This window comes from Gracilinanus agilis, chromosome 2 (assembly GCF_016433145.1).
Source record: "Gracilinanus agilis isolate LMUSP501 chromosome 2, AgileGrace, whole genome shotgun sequence".
Lineage (NCBI taxonomy): Eukaryota > Metazoa > Chordata > Mammalia > Didelphimorphia > Didelphidae > Gracilinanus > Gracilinanus agilis.
Window position 1 is genome coordinate 136,607,736 of NC_058131.1, and position 23,906 is coordinate 136,631,641.

The following is a 23,906-nucleotide window of genomic DNA, read 5'->3' on the forward strand; positions in this document are numbered from 1 at the left end:
AATAATATTCTGAGAACATGTCCATGGGCTTCACTAAATTGATAAAGGGATATATGACATATGAAAAAAAAAGGTTAGCCTGTGTTCTTATCTAAACTAACCTGCTCAGTGATCTGCCCCAACAGGTTCAATTATCATCTCTAACAAAAATCCACAGAACTATTTATCTAGCTCTAACTGCTCTCCTAATCATAAATTATTTCTTGGTCATTTGGACTAAACATGTTCAAAATCTTATCTTTCTCTACAAACTGTTCCCTCTTCTGAACTTCCCAATATTACTGAAGGCACTATCATCTTTGCAGTCACCTAGACTTGCAACATGGGTTTCATCCTTAATTCCTTACTCTCATTCATTGCACATCTCTAATATATTGTCCAATCTTGTTATTTCTACCTTCACAACATTTCTCATGGTGTCCTCTTCTTCCACTCCTACACCTGCTATCCTGGTGCAGACCTTCATCATCTCCAGCCTGAGCTACTCAAGTACTCTTCTGGTTAGTCCCCTTGCTTCATTTCTCCCTATACCAGTCCTATCCTCTACTCAACTGACAAAGAAATCTCCCACAAACTGAAGTCTGACCACATCACCACACTACTCAGTAAAGTCAACTGGCTCTCTGTTACCTCCAGGGGAGTCAAATATAAAATCCTCTGTTTGACTTTTAAAGTCCTTCACAATCTTGTCTCTTTCTAGTCTTTCATACATATATGTATATATATATATATATATATATATATACATTTTTTTCTCCATGAAGTGTAAGATCCAGCAACACTGGCCTTCTTGTTATTCCTTTCATTACCCTATTTCCCATTTCTGCATCTTTTTATTTCTAGTCTCTTAGCTGGAATACTCTCCCTCTTTATTTTTGCCTCTAAGTATCCTCCTTCACATCCCATCTTCTGCAAGAGAGCTTAATTATCTCCATTCCCAGCATCCTCATTGTTAGTGCCTTCCCTCTAAGTTACCTTACATTTTACATGCACATATCTTAGTCATAAGTTTTTTCTCATCATGTTGTGTTCCCCATTAAACTGTGAGCTCCATGAGGGCAAGAATTATGGCTTTCTCTTTCTTTTTATCTCTAACATTTAACAAAGTGCCTGCCTTATAGTCAGACCTTAATAAAAATTTTTTGACTGAATGTTGATTCTGAGTTGAATGAATGACTTCTCTCAGTTGCCAGTACATCATTCTCTCTCCCAAACTCACAATTTGTTTATTTTTTGTACATTTGGTGTAAACTTATATATGCATGTATTGTCTACACAGACAGAATGTAAACTCCACAAGGGTAGTGACTTTTTTTAATCTTTGTATCTCCATCCCTAGAATAGTGCTTAAAATATAAAAGTTGCTTAATGCTTGCTGATTCAGTGCTGATTACAATGAACAGAAGAAATTCTAGGAAATAGCAGACTAGGCAGTTAGAATCAAGGGGGCTCTTTGGATCACAAGAATAGTCTATAGTGTGGATAATCTTTGTAAGAATAAAAAAATATTAAATAAAAGCAAAATTTTCTAGAGGGAGGACTTCTGTATGGCTTTATAAGCCAAGACAACTGTACAGTTTTTTTTAAGTCATTTTCCAAATGAGGGAGACCCTGATATAGTGAATTGAGAGCAAGCTAAGTCAGGAAAATCTCAGTTCAGGTTCTGCCTCCAACTTATTTTGGCTATGTTACTCCAATGCAAGTCTCTTTTTCTTTCAATGATCTAGAGTAGACTCTCTAAGACTTTAAATCTCCATTGACAGAGGGAGTTTGCTCACTGGAAGTTCTCTATACAAATGAAATCACAAGTCAGAACTTAAAAAAATCCCAAAGAACTATGCAGAGATGTACTACTTGTTTTTGAAAAACTCTTCAAGCATTTATATCAATTTGCCTCAAACCAGAGTAGTCTCCCCCTCCCCTATTATGAAATTGGCTTCATAATACCTGGTTTCAGGTAAGCATTGGTACTACCAGTTGTCAGGTTAGATATATTTTAAATAGGTTTTCTTTTTTCCCCTCTGCAAAGCAGAATAAGGTTCAAAATATTAAGTCACTAGAGTGACTAATGCAGAGTTGTCAGAGAAGAATTATATACCTGCAGGGTTCTAATCTGTCAGAGAATTCATTTCACATTTCTATCCATTATGTGAATAACAATAAACCACCCTGATGGTTCTGCCTTCCTGCTTGGTAAATGTTTCAAATATTCATGGAACATTCCCTGAATTGGAAGAGGGATGGATGGAGGGTGGGAGGAAAGAAGAAGAAGGTAGTATTTTGCTTATTTATATTTATTGGGCCAGTTGTGTGGTCAAATTTACAAGAAGGGAAGAAATCAAATCAGCTGTTATATTGATTTCTATAACCTTTTCTGTGTTCCTTCTCACCAGTCTGTTATATCCATGACATTCTATGGGATGGAGAAAACATCTGATGTTTTCATCAGAGACTAAAATCAGAATTTGTAGTATAAATAAGGGGGAAGGAAAAATTCATAATCTATTTAATAGGTCATGTATAGAAGTTAATTAGTAGCCCATGAGTCATTAAACATATATGAATATATTATATTTAATGAATTTATGCTACAAGCAAGCCAAAATAAAAGCAGTTCATCATATTTAATGTTATAGAAAACTGATTATTTGCAAGCCATTCCCCCTCCCCTCAACTCACAGCTGTGCTTAGATGCACACCAGCCCACAATCGCTGACTAAGGTGCCTCAGGTAAATGAGAAAGAAACTAGCCATTCCCACACCACACTCAACTGACCTGGCAAACTCTACGACTAGGGAACTTGGGCAGTGAAATGAGGCAAATTGTCAGAAGGAGCAGTGAATCAGGTACAAAACTGTTTCCCAATTAGCTGGCTTAAGTCTGTCTAACCCACTTAAAATTGACCTTATAGGATTTAATATTAGCAGTAATTAAAATTGACCTAAATCATAATTAGATATAAGGCCAAATTTTAAAGAGGTCAGCTCTCATTTTAATATGTATGTGATGTGTCTGCCTATAATTATTTTATACACCAACGAGTGCTACCATTAATGACTAATTTTATGTATGTGGGATGGGGGGTGGGAAATGCAATCAGCCATTTTCAGGGGAAATTACCTCCTTGTCTTTATTTGTAAGATCCAAGAGGAGTATTTATTATTTGTGTATTTATTTTGACATCTTTGTGTGATTGGAATTCTCTCTAATCTAACCTGACATGTGTTTTTGATCACCATTTGTAACTGCCTGCTATCCTTCACAGATAATCACAATGCCGTTATTTTTCAGTTATCAGAAGAAAACATCATTCACAGTTTTGTAGTGCTCTTTGTCTCAGGAGAACAATACCATTTTGACACTTCAGTGATCCACAGATTTTCTTGGGGGCTATAAAATCAGGAGCTCTCCAGTCCCTCACAAGCTGAACCAATTCCCAGATTATCTGCCATTTATAATGAGAATAGGAAAGGGTGTAGCAATCTATTCTCATAAGCTAAGCTGCCAAGAAGATGGAAAGTACTAAAAACTTTTCTCAAGCCATTGCTGTGAAATTGTTCTCTTGCGGTCCTTCTTATTGGTAGTGTATCATCATCCCTCCCCCATCAAGCCAGTTGCTTCGATTGCTCCCTACTGGCTCTCCCTTTTCATTTGGTTGCACTGTTGTAGCTAAGAGGTCATTTTATATGTTAAATATAAATGTAGAATGAGTGGGAGAGGATAAACTGATTGCCCACTCATCAGACAATTTCTCACTTCGAATATGTAGTTCCTTCTAGGATTTTCTTTTTGTTGCAGTCTCATTGATCATTAGCCTATCTTTTTCTTTAATTTAAAGTAAAATAAATGTATGTGCAGAGAAGGGAATAATTACAGCTTCCCTATTATCATGCCAAAAGTTCATTTTAAACAGAGGGCAGATTTCTGCCAATCACTCATCAATTTGGCAGAGAGAACAAAGCCTACAGCAACCTATTCAATCTGGTGAGAGATATGTGATTTTGTGTCCATATCATTGTATCATAACTAGCACTACCTAATTTTCTACTGTCAGTTCTTCCACCAATAGAGAAAGAAACAGATGTTCTTATTTGTCTTTTGGTGTGGCTGCAAACCATTTATATTTACTAGTCTTAAGTGGTATCAGCTGCTATATACTATTTTTCCCCCTTTGTCCTTGAATCAACTGACTGATTGCTTCAGTGTGTATATTAGAGATGTGATTGTCCTCTCAAGGAGACTACTACTGCCAATAGCTACTGGACCAGAACAAGAGAGAGACAGAGATCATTGACAGGTGTACATAAATAAAAGCTCTGCTTTTATTTTTTTCCCAGAATATACTATAAAATTCCTTTCTGACTCTGTCTACTTGGAGATACTGAGTCAGAATCAAGCCCTAGAGAAGAACATATGTCTCACTTAATAAATTGATGGCTTTTACCTTCCCAGTGCAATGCTTTCAAGGGTCAGTCTTACAAATAAGTAGGATAGAAATGTACAATATGATTTCAGGGAACCTTAGAAAGGTGTCTTTCCATCTCTCCAAATTATACCCCACTTGCTTCCTTGGACTTGAAAATATTTTGACAGAGGACAAAGTCTTTCCATTCCTCAGTTAGAAATAATATGTTAATTCAACATGATTCACATTAAGACATAATTGGCAGATGATTTCTTCCATGAGAGAAGTTAGAAAGTAGAAATAGAATAAGGCCTTAAGCTATAAAAAGAGAAAGAAAAGAAGGAATGAGAATTGTTAGAATGATTTGAATTAAATATAAAGAAAGATTGAATTTGGGGGAAGAAAAATGTGGCAGAACCTGAGGAGGAGGAAGAAAAGAAGACCATAAGGACATGAGATGAAAAAAAAGATTTAGAACTAAAAGAGGAAAAGGAGAAAGAGCTGAAAGGGCAGAAGTATTTAAAAAGAAGGAAGAGAAAGTCTAAAGTCTTACTTTCTAAATATGCTTTATTCCTCTCTCTAGACACTGATCTTGCTGTTCTTCACACACAATACTTCCTCTCCAGACTTCCTTCTTTTTCACTGGTCATCCTTTATGCCCAGATATTCTCCCTCCTTGTCTCTACCTCTTAGCTTTTTTCAAGACTGTTCAAATTCTATCTTCTGCAAGAGGCTTTTTCCTGTTCTATCCCAGTACTGCTATTTCCCCTCTGAGATTGCCTCCAACTTGCCATGTAAATATCTTATATTCATAAATTGTTTGTATATTGTCTCTGCCACTAGGATATGAACTCCTGTCTTAGCAGTTTTCTCCTCCTTTTATATACTTAGCACTTAGTCCAATGGCATGCTCATACTGAGCACATAATAAATGCTTGTTGAAAGTCCTAAAAAGAAAGGGAAGGAAGAGAAGGATAAGGTAAAAGACCTCAGGAGAACTAGGGAGACTTTTAGCTGAAGGGAAAATAGAAGACCTTGAAAAAGGAGAAGTAAAAGAAGGGATGAAAAGGTAATTGGTAGGATAAGTTTGGTGAGATAAGTTGGTAAAAATAGGGAAAGAAGATTATAAAAGAAGAGAAAATAAGCTGGACGTGACAGCCAAAATGCAATAGAGAAACTAGCTCTTTAGGGATGCTGCTAGCAAGAATGAGGAACTCCTGTCTGAGAAGTAAGAAGAGAATATATATTTTTTTGTTCAGTTGTTTCTGATTTCTGAGTCCATTTGGAGTTTTCTTGGAAAAAATACTGAAATAGTTTGCCATTTCCTCCTCTAGCTCATTTTATAGATGTGAAAACTGAGTCAAACTGGATTAACTAGTAAGTATTCGAGGCTGCATTTGAATTCAGGTTTCCTTGCTTTAACAACTACAGCACCTAGCTACTCCTTTGGCCTAAATAGATTATGCTATGTTTATATTTCTATCATGGCCAGATTATTGATATCTATTCTATCTATTCATTAAGGAAAAAATTAAGTAGCTTGAGGAATGCTTCTCTATTCAAAGTGAATTATGTATTCTTAAAAATGAAAAACAAAAACAAAAAATGGGTAGCTAGGTGCCACAATGGATCATGTGCCAGATTTAGAATCAGGAAGATCTGAGTACAAATTCAGCTTCAGACACTTACTAGTTATGTGACCCTGGACAAGTCACTTAATTCTGTTTGACTTGGTTTACTAACATGTAAAAAAACTGGAGAAAGAAATGGAAAATTACTCCAGTATCTTTGCTAAGAAAAACCCAAATGGGTTCATGAAGAGTTGGACACAACTGAAATGACTTAACAATAGCATATATAGAGAGTTTTGCAAACCTTAAAATCATTACATGAATAGCAAAATGTCTGAAAATGATTATTTTAAATTGCATTAATATGTAGAAAATTAAATTAAATTTTTGAAAAATTGTTTCAGGACAGCTAGGCAGCTCAATGGATTGAGGGGTAAGTCTAGAGATGGGAGATGCTAGATTCAAATTGATGTGGAAAACACACCCAAGTTTGTAGTGAGGTCTCACCTTGAGAATGGGAGACTCAAACGCTATTCAATCCAAAAGAAAGAAAAGAATTTTATTTGAAGAAGTAGTTTATGGTAGTATAATAGCCTTGTAGCTGGTGGAATAGTCTGGGGGCTAATCAGGTAGCTTTAAGGCTGATGGATGAGCCCAGGGGCTAGTAGAGTAGCCTCCCTGGAGCTGGTAGTATGTAGTAACAGCTCTGCTGTAGAGTGGCAGCTTCTACGTCCTTTGGGTCAGGATTGGCATATTTTTGGGGATCTGGTAGTTTGGCATCTCCCATTCCAAACTCAGGTGGAGGTATGTTTTGAAGTTTGTTGCCACAGGGAATAAGAAGCATGAACAAGATTGGGGGGTTCTTCTGGAATGCCAGAGTCCCTAGTGCACAGGTTCCATGTTTTTCATTGTCCACCTTGTCATCATTTGTCAATGTGGGAGAGGTCTTGCTACCCTTCTAGAATGAGAACATGGATGGGGGCATGCGGTACAATGGAGGACCACTTTAGGTAATTAATTATTTCTTTTTTTTAAACCCTTAACTTCTGTGTATTGGCTCCTTGGTGGAAAAGTGGTAAGGGTGGGCAACGGGGGTCAGGTGACTTGCCCAGGGTCACACAGCTAGGAAGTATCTGAGGCTGGATTTGAACCTAGGACCTCCCATCTCTAGGCCTGATTCTCAATCTACTGAGCTACCCAGCTGCCCCCTAATTAATTATTTCTAAGAATAATATGAGTATTTAATAAAACAGATTAGGCACAAAACTTATGCCTAGTATAGAATATTACAGATCTAGTACACAGAGTGGGATATTGAACAATCTATAATTCATACTTGACTAACACTGAAACTACAGGCTTTGTAGTTGATGTTTAACCAGTGCTAACTTGTGAGAAATGCAAGATTTCAGAGCATGAGGGTACCATTCTTATTACTACCCTTTACTCCCCACTGTCAACCCACAATAAAATCTGGCCTCAGATACTTCCTGGGCTTGTCACTTAAACCCCCATTGACTAGCTCTTATCCCTCTTCTGCCTTTTAACCACAGTATTCGTCCTAAGACAGAAGGTAAGGGTTTAAAAAAATTATGCAGAGAAGGCTTCATTTAAGGAATTGGGGATGTTTATTTAGTCTGGGAATGGATTTTGACAGATGCCTTCAAGTATTTGAAAGGTTGTCATGTGGAAGAGTAATTAGACTTGTTCTACATGACCCCTGAAGATAGAATTTAGGAGCAGTGGGGAGAAATTTCCAAATATGATAAAAAATTTTAAAATAATAATCTGGAAAAAATTAAAGAATTTAACAATGAACAAAAAGAAGACAAGAAATAAGAATCGAAGAAAGGTTTTGGTATGGAAAAGAAGAAAAACAAGGTACAAATAATGAAGCAGAAGGGGACTGACCTCTTTTAGGAAGATGGAAGGTCACACTGAGGAGAAAAGGAGGAATGACGACTGAGCACTGAAAACTAAAATTAACCAAACATATCAAACCAGTCTAAGGAACATTGCGAAGGGGAAGAAACTCCTTGACCTTTAGGAAGGATGATGTTGACATAAAGAATTCTATTAGATGAGAGATAATCTGGGGAGTGTCGGAGGCAGGAGTCATGAGGGATGATGGTTTGTGGTTCCCTGATGGAGGGGTCCTAAAGCTAATAAATGTTGGCATGAAAACTGATGCACGGGTCCCATGGTATTGTGAAGGCATGTATACCTGCAGACAGCTGGGTGGTAAGTGCAGTGGATAGAGCTGGCCCTGGAGTCCACAAGACCTGAGTTTAAATTTGGCCTCATACACTTCTTACTTATATGAACCTGGGGCAAATCACTTAACCTCAATTGGCCTCAGTTTTTTCATCTGAAAAGTGGGTATGATGATAACACCTATTTGCCAGGATTGTAGTAGGATAAAACAAGAGAATATTTGTAAAGTGCTTTCTCAGTCTTAAAACATTATGTAATTACTAGTTATTAATGCTTTTATAGCTACTGCTACTACTACTACTACTACTACTACTACTACTAATAATAATAATAATAATAATAATAATAATAATATAAAGGATATGCCAGAGAACTTCTTAAGAATAGTCAAACCAGGAGGCACCCAAGTGTCTCAGTAGATCAAGAGTCAGGGCTAGAGACAGAAAGTCCTGGCTCCAAAATCTGGCCTTAGGCACTTCCTAGCTGTGTGACCTTGTGCAAGTCACTTAACCACCATTACCTAGCTCTTACTGCTCTTTTGCCTTGGAACCAATGCACAGAATTGAGTAACCAAACATAAATTATAATTCCAGATGGAATTTTAAAAATGTTGCTAAAATTGACAAACTCCTAGAAAAGAAACTGAAACCTTGGTAAGACACATACATTTTCCTCACCTTCTACTGAACAAAGGGAAAGGAGTCAAAAGAGGAGAGTCAATTTGAGAAGTGAACAGTTGGTTTAAAAGATAGTTCTGAGAAAGAGATTTGGATTTATAGACTGCTGGTTAAAATACAGGAATGATGTTCTCTTTACCAGAGACATGAGTTTAATAACGAGGGGCAAGAATGCATTTTGTCTATATTCTTGCAAATTTAATCACTAGAGCTTTAAGAGGAAATTGTCTCTGTATAGCCACCATACTAGATACTGTGTAGGATAGGTGATAGAGATCAGATCTGTGATTTGTTGGCATTAGAAACTCCTCCATGAGAAGAAAAGAGGTTTGATACAGTCACTATAGGAAATGGTATACTCAGTAGGGGAGGCTAAAACTTTGCCTTGCCCTAGTAAGAACCCAGATGAGATTAAATAACTAATTTAGAGTGGACCCACTCACCTCTGTGACTCTTCCATCTGCATTTATCCTCATGAATAGAAGCAGAAGAGAGATGATGGGAATAATACAGATTTAGCAAGGAATGAGATGCCAAAGAATAAGAGAGTAAGGGATCCAAGAACAGAGGGTATTCATTATATTATTAAACTGGCTAACTGTAGGCTTGAAATTTAAAAGGGAAGAAATAAATTCAGAGTGAGATTATAATCTGAGAAATAACTAAAGATTATAGGGACCTGAGTCTTGATGAGGATGGAGAACAAATATGGGAGGAGTAAGGCATAGAAAGTTGTTGGGTCTTTTTTCTGAAGACAAAAGCTTATGATCATATGAAAACCTTTCAGAGTTTTGACTGTGGAAGTAGAATACTACTAATGTAGGTCATGGGAGTTGAGAAGATTGAAGAATTGGGAAGTTATGAAGCTTGAGGGGAATAAGATCAGAAGGGTGGTAGAGAGGAAGATTGTGAGTCAGGCATCAAACTCCTTGTGAAAAGAGGGAGGATTACCTGGGGGCTGGTAGATAACAGCTGCCAAAATCCTGATTGGTCAATGAATTTGAAAAAAGTGAATGTCTAAGATGAGAGATTTCTGAGTAAGGCAGCAAAGGAAGAATCTGTAAGAGGAGTGGAGAGCAAAAAATAAACTAACTCCCTATCCAGGACCAGTGGCAATGAGAGAATATGTAGTCAGGCTTAAGTGTGGGTCCAGGGGCACTGTATAGTCTGAGGGAAGTCTTGTCTGTGAATGCCATGGGACAGAAATAGCAAAAAGGAAGAGGTCAAGAATTAAGGGAAGTTTTAAATTTATGGGATGAGAATTCCAGAGGGCACAGAGGAAGGATGGGGATAAGAGAAGGAACGGCCAAAGTTGGGGAGAGAGATGGTTTGCTCTTAGAAAAAGATTAGTTTCACTAACAGATGGAAGAAAAACAAGTAGAGATAATTTTCTAACTTTAAAAGATAAGAGCTTAGAGTAGTTATAGGTGGAAGTAGTTCTACCAGAATATAAAATCCTTGAGAACATGTAGGAATGATTTCATATTTTGCATTTCCTACACCCAGATCCTAGGACAGTACCAGGTAATTTGTAGGCATTTAATATAGACTTATTGATTGATTGACTGATCAGTTGATGAATAGGTACCCTCAAATCCATTTTGCCCTTAAAATGGGCTATTAGCAGAGAGTTCCCTCCTTGCTATGGAACAGTCAGGACCTTAGGTATAGATGAATATCAGAATGTAGCACAGTCCCATGAGAATAATGTTAGGAAAGACAAAGGTCAGAATGAGCTGACACTGTCAAGAAAAGCTTAGAGCAATATCAAAAGGAGGGCTTCAGTTATTTAAGGGAAAAGAGAGTATAATACTACTCAGGATGAATGAGATACTGATAACCAATGACAGAAAAAAAAAGCAGAGATGCTTGTCTTTACTTAAGTCCTTTGCACCAGAAAGATTAAAATAAAGATATTTAGTAAGGAGTGGATACCCAATAAAAGTGGAGCCTTCGAAAGAGGGCACTCCACTATCCTTAATGATTTCTAGTCATCAGACCTAAGGGAACTACATCCTAAGTTACCGAAAGAACTCACAGGTGTGATTGCTGAACCACTGTCAGTTATATTTGAAAGACGGTGGAGAAGGAAAATAGCTGCTACAAGATTGTAGAGGGACAAATGTCCCAGTTTTCAAAAAAGGGAAGAGAACGGAGTTTGCAAACTGCAGGGCAATAAGCCTGAACTCTGTTCCTGGAAAATTCTAAAACCTATTATTAATAGGATGGTTAGTGAACATCTAGGAAAGGAAATGTCAATCATAGAATCAACCTGTTTCCCCAAGAATAGGTCAGGCCAAACTAATCTGGTTTCATTTTTTGACAGGACTATTAGAGGATTAGATCAGAGGAACATTGTAGATAGTTTTGCCTAGAATTTGCTAAAAATTTCTTATACTTGGAGAAAAGATGGAAGAGTATGAGACAATGGTGTAATTAAGTAGAGTTGGCGGGTTAACTGACTCAATCCAGAGTCATTAAAAATGTGATATCATCTTGGAAATAGTTCTTCATTGGCATGCCCCACAAGTTGGTGCGTAATCCTGTACTATTGAACATTTTATCAGTTGGATACTATGGTTATAATATTTGTCAGTGACACAAAGCTAGGAGGGCTACCTAGCACACTATCTGCAACTCACAATTCAAAATTATTTCATATTTCTTGCAAAGGAGCAATAAGTTTGAAGCTAACAAGTACTACAATGAAGTTAGAAGTAGGGCTACTCATTGCTTTCCTTAATGAATGAAAATAAAAATATATTACACTTGGCCCTTGCATACATGATGTTCTAGAAAGGATAACCTCAGAGCACCTCTTAGAAGCACTAGAGATGAAATCTTGTTATAATTAATTCAGGCTTCTCTGTATCAGACTCCACTCTATGAATCCTCTTAGGCCTGCTCTCTTTCTGTGTTTCTTCTATTTCTTCACTAGCAAAATTGTTTTACTGTGAAATAGAGAGAAACAGACTGAAGTCCCTTCTGATACAATTTCAAATGGAAAAGCAGCCAATGCTATGCTAAACCCCAACATTGTTTTCATTTAGGTCATAGAAGGAGTAAACAGGTTTGGAGTCAGAAGACCCAGATCCAAACTCTGACTGCCATTTATTCTCTTTGCAAACTCACTAGATCCTATCATAGAACCTTAAAATGTTTTTTAAAATGCCCATTAGGGGAAGTGTTATATAAACTAGAGTTATTAAGAAATGTTAAGTACTATTATTTTTGCTGTTGTCCTGCATCACAGTGATTGGACTCTGTAATCATAAATAACTGTGGATTGGGGGGCCCCTGATGGGGTACCCTTTCTGGCTACAGCCAGATACATGGCATTGTTTTGGAGATCTATTCAAATCCACAGTTCTAAAGGCCAGATTGATAGATTTCTACACCAGATCGTGCTACATAACACATGAATTCGGAGCAAAAGGCATTTAATAAAACAATGGCGAGGCAAATAAAAAAGCACTGCAAATATTCATTCTACTAATACCAAATGGCAACTACTATCTCAATCCTTCAGAGTGCCAATTACTCCTCAATTAATCCTTATGTATCCCCAACACAGCAGGAGAAACTCAGAGTACAATCATTCATGGCATTAATATTAAAGATTAAAATATGAAGCTCCTGACTTAATCTTTTCTATGTCAGCACAACAGTCTAGAGAATATTGACTTCTCAGTATGGTCATCTCTACCACCAAGCTGCCTCAACAAAGATTTCATGACCCTACATGAATCCGAGAAGCACTTTTTAAAACCCCTCAAATAGCAGAAATTTCTGCCTAATCAGAATCAATTTGATAACAGCCTGCATTTCGGGCTCATTTGCAGCCTTCTGGGAAGTAGAGTTAGGGAGTATCCCTAAATGAGGGAGACTTTTTTTTACCCCTAACCATTGTAGGAAATGAATCAACCACTCATCTGGACCCTACGTATGACTTATGGCATTGTTTACCTAACAAGTTTTTGGATTGCCCCAAATCCGTGTATATTCTTTGTTCATAGCTATCAGAATTCATGAAAAAACATTTTAGAACTACCCAAACTCAACAGTTTGGCTGTGAGTATCCATGGTGCGCATTTCCAGTGTATTTGGTCAGCATTGATCAATATGGAAACTAACAAATGTTTTGAAGCAAAATACTGAAACATGAAGGTGACTTCCATGATGTAAATCACTCCTACAACTCCGTGTACAGATTTATTTTAGGTAAAACCATTCATATCTGTGAAGGAAAAGAGCATTTTGGACTTGCTTAGGATAGGACTAAGATTTCATAGGGGCTTAGCACAAGGAACAATACTAAGGCAGTTTATTTATAATTAAGACTGTTACTCAGATCATTAATGACTATTCACCTGTAATTCCTTTATTCAAAACATTGAGTAAGTTCATCAGGTGAAAGTTATTTCTTTTGCTAGACAATAACCTTCATGGTTAATTGGTAATTTAGATTATAAAATAGAGACAGATTATATGAAATAATCCATGGCTATCTCTGTTGTATCTCTCCTCCTATCCCTTCCCTCTTCCCCACCCCCAAAAAAAGGATTAGTTTGTCTTATACATATCTTAATTTGTTCCCATTCCAGTGTGGGTCATGTGTAAACATACAAATAAATATTAGTTGATGACAAACATGACAAACGAAACTTAAATTTATGCATAGGAAGATACTTCCATTTATGTAGAATATTTTTATCCTTTCAATTCCTCAGCGAAAAACTGTTTCTTCTTGCCAGTTCTGGCTCTAACATCTGCACCAAGTAGAGCGTATGCTTGTTTTAAATAAATGTGTAGGCACTCTGGTACCATTTATCTAAAAATATCAATGGCAATTTATGAAAATGCAGTTTTCAAAAGCAAGTTCAATCCAAGGACTCTTGTTAATTGGATAATAAGTTTATTTTTTAAGCAAAGGAATTCCAGTTAATACCAACATAATAACCTTATGTTGATCATAATTTGCCCAGCCATCTTTACAACAAAGGCAACATACTATACGGGGTGGTAGGCTTGGAGGGAGATCCTACCTTTGACACTTTCTAGCTATGTAACTCTAAAAAAAAATCACTTAACATTTTTGTGCCTCAAGAAACTTTTTAGGAATAACTAAGTAAGCCGTACATGTCTTACCATGACTTTGTCAACTTGGGAACTCTTAGTTCCCAAATACTAAGAGTTCCCAAGTTGACAAAGTCATAGACCCTTTTTTGTATTATTATAACATAGTTAGCATGTTGCTCCTCACCCAATTGGGATAGAATATGGAGGAAATGAACATAGATTAATAGGCTAATCAAAGATGTGAATATTTGTTAACACCTCATCCCAGTAATGCCAATGAGTCAGAAAAGAACCTGGTGAAGTTTCTTTATCTCTTTTTGTCTTTTGTTCCTTAATTTTTGAAGTAGGGAACATTAGTATATCCCTCATTATTGTCATTTCTTAATATTTATTGATAGTATAATATATACAGTGGAGGACATACTAGGTGCTATAAAATCTCCTGGGAATGTTGTGATAATTAATAGTGTTTATAAAAATGGTGGGAAATCTATGGATTAAAAAGTTAGTTTATCAGAGTAAAGTATTTGTATTAGCATGCCATATGTTCAAAGCATATGTTATCTATTAAGGGGGTATGTGTGATATTGAAAATAGCTCTCTGGTGCATTGCTTTGTACTATTTTTAAATCAAGACAGGCCATGGAAAAGTTCTTCATTCCCCCAATTGTTACTAACACGCTATGTAGACTAACCCCATAACAAATATTTATTGAGCCCCCACTGTGCGCTTGACCTTATACTTGACACTTACAAAACTTAAAAGAGATTAAAATTATAGGTGAGGGATGCATTTCCCTCTACAATTCTTTTTGTTTTTTTCTTTTTGGATTCTTGGCTCAAAAAGTCTGTTTTATCAGACATGTATAATGTAATGAGTAATGAGTTCATTTCCCCCCTTCCCTAGGTGGACAAGTAGACTGATGGTTCCATTTTAACAGGATAAGGGGAAAAATTCTCTTCTTACCAGATTCTACACAGATTGTAAAATTATTCCATAACCCAACAGAGCCCCAACAATATAGCTCTGCACAAAGTAGAAAAGGAATGTGTTTGGGGGCTTTCTATGGGTCTTTTTCGGTTGTGTCCTTTGGGGTATAGATAACACATGTAAAAGGGCTCTGCAAAATGTAAATGCTACATAAATGTTAATTATTATTATTATAACTAATACTACTACGTATCTCCAGGTAGGTGAAATTTTGTATTTCAATTGAGAAAAGCACATGAATCATGAGTTAGGAGGTAAGGTGGTAGTTACCTAGAGAAAAATACCTTAAGGAATTTAACAGGGGATGTTTTTTATAAATATATTTTAATACAAGAAAATTCCAATCTCAATGGTAAGGAGGTGTTTATTTTGTCATGTCAAATTGCATGAAGGCACAGTGGCATACCAGAGGCAAATACAATTTTCAAGCCTCTATATTGGCACACAAATCTGGCCAAGGCTTTTCTTATTCAACAATTCTTCTACTCAGTTCTTATCTTCTCCTATTCTATTCATACCTTTACTACAGCAGAGATCAGGTAGTGATCATGTTGGTCTCAAAACAAGATGACCAATTAATTCAAGTCTCATCTCTGATGTATATTGGCTACGTGAAGCTGGGCAAGTCATTTAATTTCTAAAGTGTCTAGAAAACTTTCTAATACTATAAGTAAAAAAGGAGCCAATGTGCATTGCAAGAAGTTCCTCAACAGGAACTCTTTAAAAATAAATAAATGAATGAATGAATATACTGTGAGAGATTGTCCCAGTCCCTATCCCTATCTCTGTTCTATTTATGAGGCAGGTTGAGTCTGTTCTATTCCTTTCTTACTGATGGTCCACTCCAAACAGGAAAAAGCATGGTGGTAAGACAGAGGGACAAGGATAATTGCTTCCTGATCTTGGTTATATCCTTTGGAACACAGAGTTTGTTGGTGAATGTAAAATGAGCCTCATAAAAATATAGTCACCTTAAACAAAAAGATGATGACCGTCTTTCTTACAGTGTTGTGGACCATATCAAAAGTGAATAAAGGTAGTCAAGGCAAGAAGAAGACTATCTTTATTTTAGGGCCTATGGTTTAACAAAATAAGAGAGTTTAAACCAAGTGGTTTTTTTTTCCTGACCTTAGTTATTCCAAGTAGTATATTGTACTGACTTTAATAAAAGTCATGTGGAAGAGGCTTACTCCAGAAGAACTATGTAAGGAATATCATTCCATTTGGCTCTAGAAGTGGCATTACATTTTAAAATTTTATTAAAGTTTATTTTTAAAAATTAATAGGAATGAATTTTCTCTCCGTCTCAGCCTCCTCATTGGGGGAAAAAAGGAAAAACAAAATCCCAGTAACATATGGCATAGCCAAAATCAAACAAATAAAACAACCAAAAATGAATTTGCTTATTGATAATATACAAAAAATATGTCTCATTCTGTACCTTGAATCTATTACCTCTGTCAGAAGTTGGATGGCATGTTTGATCAAGGGCCCTCTGAAATGGTTATTACATTGATCAAAATTCTTGTTATTCTGTTTACAGTGTAAATTGTTCTCCCAGTTCCATTCATTTCATCCTTCATCAATTTATGCAAGTCTTAAAATTGTTTATCATATTTAAATTATAGTAGTAATTATTCTTCTGGTTCTGTTCTCTTGGCTCTGTATTAGTTCCTTCTGTGGCATGTCTTGATGGAGAGGTAGAATTATATAATAGAAAAATTATATAATAGAAAAATACGATGAATTAGAAGCTTGCAGACCTGGGTTCTAGTTGCAGTTCTTGCATTAGCTAAATATATAACCTTCCAGAACTCTTTCAGTCTCTCTGGGCTTTAGTGCTTCTACCCATAAATAAACGAGGGATTAGGTAGTTTCTCTCATAGGTCTATGATTCTAAGTGAGGTTGAACTTGAGATCTCCAGCAGTATATTTGGCTTAAAACTATTTACCTGCATCCTTGGTGACTAGATTTGATTGCTTTCACAAAGAAGGTAATTAGTCAGATCACGTTTTGTGGCAAACCAACTGTACTAAATCCAATATCAAGGTCATTTTACAGATATTGCCACATACCCTGCAGGAGCAGTTCTTAAATTTATATTTAATGTATGTCAACTGGGAGTTGCCCAGGGTTGAGGTGGGGTGGAAAACTAACTAAAGCAAAAAAGCAAAGGGTGCGTTTTTTAAACTAATGTCAAGTTCTCTAGATTTTGAAAAAAAACTTCGTTTTAATAAAATCACTTTATTGTTTTGTTTACTTTCTGTTTCCTTCTTTCATATGAGAAAGTAAAATGTCAGTAGAATATTGACAGTAACACATTTACAAAGCATATTACAATATGCTTTTTTCTCAGTAATCTTATGAGATAAATAGTGAAATATTCTTAGCTTTATTTTATGGATAAGAAAATGTAGACTCAAACTCAAACTTGAATTTAAGTCTTCTTGACTCCAAATGCCATTATCTTTCCCTCGTATCATACTATCTCTCATATAAATTGTTTATTCCCAGAGTGAAGATGGTTCTATATTGACCAATTATACTTTCTTTGAATATACATGTGTAAAATTCTTTAAAAACATATATATATGTGTACATATATATATATATATATCTTTTTTGTCAAATGTTGCCTTCTCTAATGGGGAGAAGAAAGGGAGGGAAGGAGTTAACTGAGTACATTAATATTTTAGTTGTTACAAACACATAAATCTTTAAAAAATTAAAGAATTATAATAAATGTTGACTTTAATTATTATTGCTATTGTTGTGACTCATTATTTTCCAATTATCTATTACCTATTATTGACAGGGATTACAGCTATAGTCTATATTCATGGAATATTTTTTCCCTTTGTGAAAATGACCTATCACAGGATCAGGCACTCACTTTGTTTGCAATATGTTCTAATGAATTGTGTATTTCTTTCATTTACATATATGTGTATATATACTGTATGTTTAATATATACATATATAATGTATGGCTACAACAAATCATCTCTTCTTTTAATTTATTAACTTCATGGGCTTATATATTATAAATCAATGAATGAAAACTTCTTTCATCATTTTGAAGACCCATATTTTTATTCATGTGGGTTTTAGACTCAGTCCTGCACTAGTGAGAATGCATGTGGTTGTGTTTCTGGGCCCCTCTCCCAAAAGAAGATTGGTGCATAGCTCTCTGGGAGCTTAACTGGTCTGGTTCTCTAGCAAGAGCCATATAGTTCATAGTTGAGCAAGTACTTGGAGAGCTCCTAGCTTGGTTCCATTTGGTTCCATTGGCCTAGTCTTCCAAAGCCAACGTCTTCTTTGGCACTTCCCTCCCCCCCATCATCTCACTAACTAAGACTTTAATGAAGAAAATTAATCAATATTTAGGTCAAGGAAGAGAATCTCTAAAAAAAAAACCTTTGAGATATATTTTGTGAATTTGGAGCTACTGTTTATTGAAATGGAAAAAAGAATCTTTCTGGGTAATAATCAACATGGTACCCTGAAATTTTACTACATAAATATGGGATTATAAACGTGCATTAATGAAAGCCTATGTCTTTCTTATAGTAGGTTTTGTTTTTTAAAGAACCAAAAGTAAATAAAATAGCCACTGACTCAACAATTCTGCCTATTTGTTTAGGCATATTGTAAGCTTTTGCAGTCGTTCTAAAATCCATGCATTTTGTGTACTCCACTGTATTTAACTTTTTGTTGTGGGTGTGCGTGCTGTGAAGATAACTAGACTGACAAAGCAGATAAAAGGAAAGCTTGTGCTTATAGAATACTTATGGGTAACCATGTAATGGGATTTCTCTTCCTCCTCCCCTACCTCAAGCAGAAGCCCACCAACTTACTAAGAAGCCACCTATTTAAGGCATTTAATAGCAGAAGAAAAATTATAAGCAAGCCAAAATGTCTTTTTAAAGGTGCATTGAATGAATGCTAATCTAATTGGCCAAGAATGGATCTGGCTTCTTTCAGCCAGGAAATGCTTCTGCACGAGTTCCACCTGCTGGATTCCCAGAAACACTGCCTGGGTGAAGGCTGAGGAAGCAAAAAGCCTGAGCCTTTTGCTTTGAGGGCATGCTTGTTAAATCACAAATACAGCATTCTCAGAGTGTGCATTTACTGCATGATAAATATGCTGAAACTTTCTTGCAGCTTGCCTCCAGAGAGGATTTTTTTTTTGTTTTTTGTTTTTCTGCACAGGAAGGTTTTGGCAAACAAAAACACTGACTCTTAGGGGTCCACCTTGAGAGAAAGCTGAAGCAGTCCCTGCCCCACACCCCCCAAAATGGAGAATCAATGGGGAACAATCAGGAGGAAGTAGTAGGGCCTGTTTGCATTATCATCAAGCTTTTCTTGGGTTGTGGAAATGAATTTCTTTTCTACCAATTTAAGGCTGCTGGAACCAATTCCTGACATTCCTCATTAATCTGACACTTAATTGTTTTCTCTCTCCTGGACTGTCTTTCTCCCTTCATCTAAAAGCATTCTGTCACCACTCAGCAGGCAGGTGCAGTAATCAGCCGGGCGACTTCAGATGCTGTGGGTTGTGCTGTGGATCACAGAGTTATTATGAGTTGGGAACAGGGCTGTCACCTGGCCCTGAGTGCAGAAGGTTGCAGATTGCTGGGGATTTTCAGCCTCGGTTTTGTCCTGGGAACAGAGTGGAGGAGGGGTGCCCCTCTGAACTGCTGCTCTCAATTCACTGGGAAATAGAAAAGAGTATCCCCAAGCAGTTCCCTCCCTTTCGGGTTGTCAAAGCAGGTTTAGCAGGAGGGGCCAAGAGGGATGCAGGAGGGAAGAATAGCAGCTTGGGAAGGGACCTCAACGATCTTTTAGTACAGAAATTCTTAATTTGTGAACTTGTTTGGAAAAGCATTTTGATAAATATTTCACTGAACATGGCTTCCTTTTTTAGGCTGCTGGCTTTTATTTCATGCATTTAAAAACATTATTCTGAGAAAGGGGTTCTTAGGGGTCACCCGGATTGCCAAGGGCTCTGTGACACGAAAATGATTAAGAACCCCAACTCCAGCCAAGCCCTTTTTACTTTACACATGCGAGAACTGAGGCCCAGACAGGTCAAGCAATTTGCTTAAGGTCATTCAGTTAACAAGTGGCAGAGCCAGGACCTGAAACTAGCTTTTCTGAGTCTTTTTTTAATCTATACACGATGTTCTTTCCATGTTTTAAAAAAAAAAAAAGGTGGAGGGAATGTGACCAGATCAGTTAGCTAAATGTGTGTATGCATGTATATAAACATGTATGTTTATCTACACGTAGAGAATGTATACTCGTATGTTTATATATGTATGTGTAGTATATATGTATGTGTATGTATATAGAGATACAGATAGAAAGATAGACAGACAGATAGATGGCCAAGCAGATAGACAAATAGATAGACAGGCAGACAAATAAAAATAGATAGACAAATAGAGATAGGAAAAAGACAGACAGGTGGACAAACAGATAGAGATAGATAGATAGATAGATAGATAGATAGATAGATAGATAGATAGATAGACATATAGATAGACAGACAGGCAGATAGTCAAAGAGAAAGAGAGAGAGAGAGACTGACAGATAGACAGGCAGATGGATAGGCAGATAGACAGAAAGAGAAAGAGAGACAGACAAATAGATAGACAAGCAGATAGATTAGATAGATAGACATAGGCAGAGAGTGATAGATAAGCAGATAGACATGGAGATAGATTAGATAGATAGATAGATAGATAGATAGATAGATAGATAGACAGACAGAGAGATAGATGGATAGATGGATGGATGGATGGATGGATAACATTCAAGATTTCTTTCTGAAAGATTCTTTATATACTGTCCCCATCCCCATAACATCTAACATAATGATTGGTACATTTTTGGCACTCAGAAAAAGTGGTAAATTGATTGATTATAAGAGACTCATGGGTTGTGGTCTATACTTTCTACCATCTCAGACTTTTTAACATTTTTTCCTTCACTGGGCAAACTTTTCCTTTTATACTAGACTCATCTCCCATACATCATCCTAACTTAAAATGGTATCTTTTCAACATATTCTAGCTCCCTTTTATACTGGTAAAATATTCTCTTTACATCTTCCAATTGTAGTATTCCTTCAAATCCCCTTGTTCGATTCTTAATGGAATGTGATAACTCCATCCACTTGCTGATTGAATGAAGAGCTGACAGCAGTAGCAGATGACTGAGCAGTACATTGGCATAGTACCCAGAAGTCAAACTGCTTTGGACCAAGGTTGGCAGAGGCAGTACATCTCCTCCCTCCTCTCTGCCCACAAGCACCACCATGAATATTAAGACCAACAGATCACTCTTGATTATGGTTCCAAAATTCTATTGATGTCTTAGAACTAAGACATTTTATAAGGACCTGGAGGCTCCGTTTTGGAAGAGATCCACTAGAGGAGGAGGAACATGTTTGTCCACCCTAGTTTGCTCTGTCCTCTAGTCAGACATAGTATTTTGGACATAGTATTTAGCAACTCTTTCGAAATGGATGTTTTATAGTTGGATTTTAATGTATACTGGCAACCACTTTGGCTATATTTTAACTAAATTCATATTCATATTTTATTCTTTTGCCTTTAAATAACTTTATTCTGTAGGGCATGGTCTTACAATTTTTTAAAAAAATGGCGCCAGAGCCACTACCTCATTGAATTCAGCCTTAATTTACTTTTTAAGGTGCCCCCTTATTTTTTTCTTTCACATGGCTCCATAAACATTTATTGTGCATTTTAAGTGGAAAGGAAAAATACAGTTCCACTGCCTTACTGTCCTTCCAAAGTAACCCCACCAACTATTCTGAGCTTATAGATCCAAGAACTCTAAGATCCTCACTAACGTGATCCACTCAGTATGGAATATTTCATAGCATGAATATTTTAAAACTGTCACACAAAAGTTAAGAGAAAACAGACCTTTTCTTTTTTAGAAATGTGTAAAACAGGGAGATAAAAGGCACGCAAAAACCCAGTCGACCATGTCTTACCCACATAGTACATGTTATATAAGCCAAGGAAAATTGCAAAGCTAAACTGAAATCTATCTTCTGTGTTAAGAGAGAGATGCTTCCCAAACCGAGAAGGGAATTTTGTTTATGGCAGCTAAACATTTCATCTAGTACACTATTTGAGAAAGGTTTAGGTCAAATCTAACTATTTACGTTGGTAATTTTTTTTCCCTTTTCATTCCTCTCCTAGAATTCTTTCCCCTTGCTTTATTGCCAGGCCTTGTAAATGAAGTTATGCTACATTGATCACAATTAATTTCAGTGTTGCCTATTAGTCATAAAGAGAGATTTCCTAAATTGACTCAATTTTTTTTCCTGTGGTTTTCTTGAAAGATGAGAATGGTACAGAAGAGAAGCCAAGCTCAGAGGAAATGGAAGGCTGCAGCCAAGGAGCAGGTGGGTTCAGACTTCTTACAAGCATTCTCCCAGGCTCTGGTCTACCTTGGTGAACAATAACCTTAGTCAGTTCTATTGACTGAAAACCCTTGTACCTTTCTGCCATATTAACTGGGGCCTTGTGCCCTTCTTTCAGTGGAGACCACAACTCTATTCATTATAAATGAAAGCACTTCAGTCCAAAAACACACTTTCCTCTTTAATTTACTAACTTTATTTTCCCTCTTAGTGGCAAAATTTATCTTGGTAATCCTTTAAGCAATGGGGAAGGAAGAAAAATGAAAGAACCTTAGATAGTTTATATCAGGTCAGCATTTTCCTGGCTTTTCTTTAAGAAAAGCAACATGGCACAATGTATAAAGAGCTGACATCCAAACCAGATAGACGTGAATTCATGTTCTACATCTGACACAAACTAGATCTGTGACCCTGCATATTTAAAATGACCTCTCAGGGGTTGAGAAAACTCTCGAAGACCCTAAATTGCAGGGAAGGTGCCAACCTGCTATGATCAAGGGAATTTCCTTTCCTGGGAGTTCTCTGCCAAGGAGATCACTGTTCCAGACTCTATTCCCTCAGTCCTTAGTTTATTAAAAACTTAGATACTGTTTAAGGATGAAGTTCTCCTTATTTCCAAATAATGAACAATTCTTTATTGTTTTAGGTGAAATTATTTTTAGTTGAGAGATATTAGATAGAATAATAGCTGGCTTAGAATGAATAATATCTAGTTTCAAGACAAGTCTCTGATATGCTCAGGTTGTGTGACTACGAGCAAGCCACCTAAACTCTCAGTGCAACAGATCCCTCTTTAAGACTCCAAGGTCCATGTAAGAGTTGTTGTTCTGAATTTGTAGTCTTCTCACCATGATATCCCTATACCAATGAAATCATGGGCCTGGACCCAAAAGAAATGTTTCCATTAATTCTGTACATACTTTGGTAAACTACATTAATGAGATTGACTTTCATGTACGCAGAGACATATATGAGGATCAAAAGCTTCCTGTAAAAGCTTTGGTTCATTACAGAACTGATTTGTAAATTGTGTGTTGATAAATTCTAAGTTGTAGATTATAAATTGGACAATTTTTAATGAAAAAGCACTTATAACTCAAAAGAAATTATCATTACCTTTGATTTATCCTTGCTTCTGCCTATTTTTGCACCCTGGCAAACTCTCTACTAAAAGGATGACAGGCAAAATTATGCAGTTATCAAAATAACTGCTACTGAATGACTAAAAATACCTTCACTCTCTTTAGTTTCCAAGTCACCTCCACTGAGTATAAAATGTTTTGTTTTGTTTTAAATGATGGTCTTGGTCTAACATTTGCGAGACCCCTAGTCTTCTCTATGCTAAGTGCTCCAACTTAAAACTAGGAGAATGGTCACTTTTTCACCTAAAACTACCTGCTTTAGCCTTGTAACTCTTAATAGCTACGTGAGAGCTTTTATTTCTAACTTGGAAAATGATATTAGAGAAGGCCATTCAGGAAAGGCACTGAAGCAAGGCAGTGAGA

At 36.5% G+C, this 23,906-nt stretch overlaps 1 protein-coding gene across 1 annotated transcript in view; it reads left to right on the forward strand.

The window, feature by feature from the left end:
• The window catches only part of MACROD2 (mono-ADP ribosylhydrolase 2), a 2,270,665-nt gene that overhangs the window by 2,116,010 nt on the left and 130,749 nt on the right, over positions 1-23,906 (forward strand). The window contains exon 11 of the mRNA XM_044663418.1: positions 22,321-22,383. Coding sequence (XP_044519353.1) covers positions 22,321-22,383 — 63 coding nt within the window. The remainder of the gene's footprint in view (positions 1-22,320; positions 22,384-23,906) is intronic.